Source organism: Nothoprocta perdicaria, unplaced genomic scaffold, assembly GCF_003342845.1.
Source record: "Nothoprocta perdicaria isolate Ctin4 unplaced genomic scaffold, notPer1 scaffold_72, whole genome shotgun sequence".
Lineage (NCBI taxonomy): Eukaryota > Metazoa > Chordata > Aves > Tinamiformes > Tinamidae > Nothoprocta > Nothoprocta perdicaria.
The window spans coordinates 2,337,676-2,343,277 of NW_020455999.1; the positions used below are offsets into that span (position 1 = coordinate 2,337,676).

General features: G+C 58.0%; 1 protein-coding gene across 1 annotated transcript in view; it reads left to right on the forward strand.

Annotated features, from left to right (window-relative positions):
- Window positions 1-5,450: 5,450 nt before the first annotated feature.
- Window positions 5,451-5,602, forward strand: part of WRAP73 (WD repeat containing, antisense to TP73) — a 12,707-nt gene continuing 12,555 nt past the window's right edge. The window contains exon 1 of the mRNA XM_026051125.1: window positions 5,451-5,521. Coding sequence (XP_025906910.1) covers window positions 5,453-5,521 — 69 coding nt within the window. The 5' untranslated portion in view covers window positions 5,451-5,452. The remainder of the gene's footprint in view (window positions 5,522-5,602) is intronic.

The window sequence follows — 5,602 nt, forward strand, 5'->3', positions numbered from 1 at the left end:
AGCCCRAGCCTTAGCCTAGGCACAAGGGCAGAGCCGCCCTCAGACTCCCTGCTCCTCTGGCCTGGGGCCCACGGTGCGGGCAGTGCAGCCTGGGGAGCTCTCGCGAGCAGAGCGGCTGCCTCGTGGGACGGGGAACGCTCCGGCGCCGAGCGCCCGGCTGCGCCTCCGGCCTCTGCTCGTCGCAGCTGCCCCCCGCGAGGAGCGCCCCAGAAACGTGCACTCTGTGCAGCCACTTATGTACTTGCTCAACCAATTTAGATCCAGATTTGCACAACTCTGTAAGGCAGCAAGCCCTGTAAGAGCAAAGGCGGTTGTAAGCGCTGAAGAACCTGCAGATTACAAAGAAAAGGCAATGCAGAGGAGGCACTTTAGGCACTGTAAGTCTCTTGGAAGCTTTGCTGTTTGCCAGAACAGCTGCTTCCCTGGACAGAATGGTGCTAGCTGCTGTATGGTGAGCCCTGACGTGACCGCATGGGCAGCCTGTGTTAGACAGCGCGCTTAAATCGCCTGCCACTTATTGCAAGCCACACGATCCCCTAAGATTCGCCGTTTCTCGGTCTCCCTCAAGCCACGTAGAAAGCATCCAGCAGGCCCTGACGTTCGCTGCAGGGCCCGTCTTCTCTCCGAACTCCAGCAGAAGGAGAGGCGGCATTTTGTGGAGCAGCCAGGCTGCAGCCATCTTGAGAGCTCTGCTGGCTTCCTCTGCTCGGCGCCCTGCAAAACCACCCTCCTCGCTGCCTTTCCCGCTCCCCGACACGCCAGGACCTTCCGACGGGCACTTACTAAAATACGCCTGTGCTGGCCACGACCAGGCTACTAGTTTTATCCCCACACCAAGTGTTATCATCTTACTTCAACTCAGTACCGTCATCTAATACTGAAAGCCCAAAAACTTCCTGCTTTTCAGTCTCAGACTGTGAAGCTGAGGGCAGCAGCTCTCTAGCTGAGTGATCTGTTTGGCTCAGCACAGACGAGTCCCCCTGGCTCAGGGTCTTTCACTCTGTGCTCTCTGTGAGTCACCTGGAGACCGGACGGGTTCACGAGAGGCTGATGTGACTTAAAGAGGTTAAAACGAAAGCAGGACAGTGTCCTCTGACCGTTGATCCATATTCTGGTTCTGCTGCTTCTATGGGTTGCTGGTGAGATACAGCATCTACCGATGCTCTTCCAGGAAGGTTTGCCAAAGCAGCAGAGGACTCRTTCCCCACAGATCTAGTGGCAGAATAACCATCTTGTGAAAGTGTCATTTCCTCCCGTCCCTTGTCATCCCGCGTGTAAAAGGGAGACAAACGAAAGGACATAAACAGCAGTTTGGCAAAGAGGAAAAGCCCAGAGCTGCAGCAAGGTGTCTGYTGGTGGCCTTACCCGGGTTCCATGCTGGGTTCCTTGGCCCAGGACACTGGCAACTTCCAGAACGAGCCTGGCCCGTTCCTTCAGCAGAGCAAGCACCTCAGCACCGCCCTGTGCTGCGTGGTCATGATGGGTGACACCACTCTAACCACGTGGCTGCACTCGTTTTCAAAAGAAAAAAAAAAAAGTGAATATTTTAAGGGCGTTTCGGAAGTTCCCTTTCTCTTTCAGAAGCACGAGGGGCATTTGCAAAGCCAGTCTAGTATCRTCTTGTGCTTAAACTCCTAAACTCTATACATAAAGCAGAGCTTGGGCTGGCGCTATTGCTAAGGCCCATATGTGATGCCGTGATCAGTTAATTACCATGAAGCTACCTCAGTAGCAATAGTGAGTCTGATAGCATGGCATCTAAGATGATAAAGAACCTCAGTTTTTTGGTAAATAGTATTCCCCAAGGCCAGCAGCAAGGCTGATGATTGTATAATTTGCTGATTGATGTTATTTAAAATGAGATGCAGTTTAAAATCACATTATATAATTAAAGATGAAGGATTCCGTTCTGGCTGGMTGGAAGGTGGAAGGAAGGTCTGGAAAAGGAAGTCTGGAAAATATTCTGATGGCAAGGCTTAATGGAAGGAAAAAATATCCCAATGCAAGGAAATAGTGCAGACCCTGGGGCGCAGATAAGTTAAAAATGAACTAGGGAGGGCCTTAGAGACGAATCCTACCTTGCTGGAGAATGTCTCTTCTCTGCACCGAGGTCTGAGAAGAGACCCAGAAGCAAAACCTCCGCCAGGAAGATTTCTGCACCTGCCAGACCTAAACTGGTTCATTGAAATTAAGCCCTCTCTGCCTCGGGGCACAGCAGGGACTCACCCTTCTGTAAGTGTGCAGCAGAGACGCGGTGGGGAGCGAGACTGTGTGGGGTGACCCTTGGCGGGGGGTGACTCGGGCCTGGCGCGACCGACATAGGGGGCTGCAGCCCCAAGGACAAGCACGGCCTGGGGGGCAGTGTAGGCAGGACATGCACCTCGTTTTAGAGGGGGACAAATGCAACACGCCAACAAGGGGGGTTGCTGCTTGGCACTCGTGCTGTTTATGTGCTCTGCGTGTGTTCCCTTGGGAGAGCTGTCTCGCTGCACGCTTTCCCAAGCTACCTCCCCCGTTCCCTGGATTGCTGCTTCCCTCTGTTGCGAGTGAGAGCATTGCAGGGAAGCTGTGGAGCGAGGGAACGGCCGGCGGAGCAGGCGCCAAGGCTGGACGGGACGAGCGTCCCGCCTGCCCGCCGCGGGGGGCTGGGGCAGTGCTCTGCTGGTGGCAGTTCCTGGGGGCTGCCGCGTGCCCCGTGGCGCTGCCGGGCTGCTCGCTGGGAGCGGGCTGGAGCACCCCGGGCGCCCAGTCTCTTGTGTGCGTTTCCCTCCCACAGGAATTGTCACTGAAGTGATTTCCAAAGGATTATGTGGAAACACATTGAGTCCTTAGTTTCTCCCTGCTGCCCTGACTTTGGCTATATCAGAAATTCCAGGCCAGCCGCAGTTAAGCGCCCAGCTGAAGCAGTCTGTCCTACCTGAGCGTACGGATTATGAGGGGAACAAAAAGARTGCACTGAGATACACAGAGCCGTTGTAAGACACAAAGCGAGCTCTCTGGAGACAAGCAGCGGGTGAACCAGCACAAACCCAACCATCAGACTCAGGTCTGTGTTCTGACCACAGKCTCAGAACATATTCTTAGAATTACTATATATCCAAGTCCCTCTCTCGTCAGCGTACAGAAGGTTCCCCAAAGTAAAGGGTACCATAGGCACAGCTAGGAGGCTGAAGCCTTGCTGGGAGATGATGCCTGAAAGCTGGGCTGCCCCGGCCCTATTGCAGAGGGGAGCAGAGCAGCGTGAGGCGGCCTAAGCACCGAGCACCCTACCAGGTGCCTCTTGGGGACAGCGCACAGAAAAACAGCAGGAGCAGGGAGGTAGGTTAGGAAGCCTGTCTGGGATAGAGCAGTCAACAGAGAAGACAAACCACCAGCAGCCTCGTGGTGGGGCAGAAGATTAAAAGACTAAGTCCCCTTCCCTCCACCTACCAGCTAAGCATCAGCTCTGAGCAAAACGCTGACTCCACTGAGCCCATGGAGCTTGGCAGCCCTGACTGAACTCTGGCAGAGGGCAAAAAGCCACAGCATCCTGCCTGTATCTGTCCTCATTTCTGCTTTTCCATTCAAAGCTCTCGTTTCTCCTTCCACAAGTGCTGTAACTGCACCTAAAGCACTTTGGACCAAACTTTTCAAGATCTGTTTATATAACGCAGCTACCCTGCAAATCAAAGCAGCCGCAGACCATGTTCCAGCTGCATTGTCAAGCAATTGGGAGAGGGTCTGTGCTGAGTAACACACACACAAAGAGCAAGGGTTTGCTTTTGTCTTTCTCCTCCTACCTGCTGTGGCTTCCCGAGCGCTTCGGGTTCCCCCGGAGGTCTCCCGCAGGCAGGAGCGGCCTGGGATTGAGGATCTATGTTATTTACTGCACTGCAATCAAGTAGCGTCCCGGTCGCCTAGGCAATGACATTGGAGCTGCTGAAAGCTATGTGAAAAGTGTGGCTAAGGCTCGCGCGCTCCTTCCCGGAACACAAGGCAGTTGCAAGGGGGTGGGGAATGCGCAGCCAAGCGTGCCGGGGAATTAAGCCGTTGGCCGATGCCAAAGCGCCCCACGGGGCGAGCKGCCTCTTCGGGGGCTCCAGCCACAGCCGCGCGGAGCCGGCGCCTCTCAGCCTCTTCAATCACGGATGCAGAGCAAAGGAGTCTTGGTGTGTACCCCACCAGCACCGCTGGATCGCTAGGCTGGGGTTATTCCTCTACTTGCATGGCTCTAAACGACTCGCTCGTCCTCGCCCTGCAAGGGCAGCAGATTGCACCTCGCTGCTGCCCACAGCGGGAGATCGTCCTGCGCAGGGCAGCAGGACTGAGGGCCCTTTCCCCTCGCCTATCACCGCTCCACAGGCACTCACTGAACGGGACACGCTGTGTAGAACACTCACAAGGAGGCAGCAGGAGCTACAGCTCCCCTCTCTGCAGTTTTTGCAGGGGACACATTTTCAGGGCCTTTTCAGCACATCCCAGGGCTGTAGATCACGGCTGCACAACCTGCCTGGTCCAGCRCCCATGTTACCTGCCCGCACACAGACTTTACTGCGGGCTGCAGCATCAGCTCTCCCTTACTGCTGGATCCCGGACCTCTCTCACACACCTTTAAGGCCKTCTTTTTGACATCCCGTCTGACATCCAGTCCAGTCTGCACCCTCCTTACTGACACATGTCATTTGCAACCTGCRTGGCCGAGAAAACCGACACAACTTCTTGCCCTTTCTGCTCATGACTATCAGTAATTAGTCAGGAAGCTGCTGGAGATCGAAAATGGATGCTCAGGAAGCAAGCAGGGACACGCTTCCTTCCCAGAAGTGCCTGGACATAAATTGGCGGGACCTCTTCTYGCTGCCCAAGGGCTTTGCCGACTGTCCTGGACGGCGAAGCTGCAGGCGCAGGGATGAGGAGCCGGTGTCCGGGGGCGAGCGCTGGCCATGGCCTCCTGCTCCGTCCCGYGTGTCCGCTTGTGATCCCTGCACACCTCGCACCACGGCAGCCTGGCGCGGACTGACAGGAGGGCTGACAGGCGGTCTGACCGACTGGGGGACCTACCGAGGGCACAACGACTGACCGCGGGTCTGACTGACAGGAGGACCGCGCGGGGGAAGGACCGCGCGCGCGGAGCACGGACTGGCTGAGGGCCTGAGGGAGAGCGGCCACCTCGCCGACCACGGCACCTCACGCCGCGTTACGTCACGTCCGCCCGCGGCCCTCGGCGCGGCTCCCGCGCTCCCAGCTCTCCCGCCGCGCGCGGGGCCTCGGCGCGCCCCCTGCGGACTACGACTCCCGGCGTGCCGCGCGGCGCCCACCTCCGGCCTTGGATTGRCCGCCTGGCACCCTTCCTCCCGCCCCCTAGCGCCGCTTCCGGCCCGCGAGGCGGTTAGGGCGCGGCGGGCGGAGCGGCCCGGTTTGAACCGGTCGCTCTCCCCCCCGCCCCGCCCCGCCGCCGGGGCCCGGCGCAGCCGCCATGAACTTCTCGCAGCCGTTCAAGCTCTCCGGCCTGCTCGGCAGGTTCTCCCCCGACGGGAAGTGCCTGGTGAGTTCGGCCGCCGCTAGCGAGGGCCGCGGCGGCGGGGGAGGCGGCGGGCGGGCCGGCAGAGCGGCGGGCGGGCGGGCC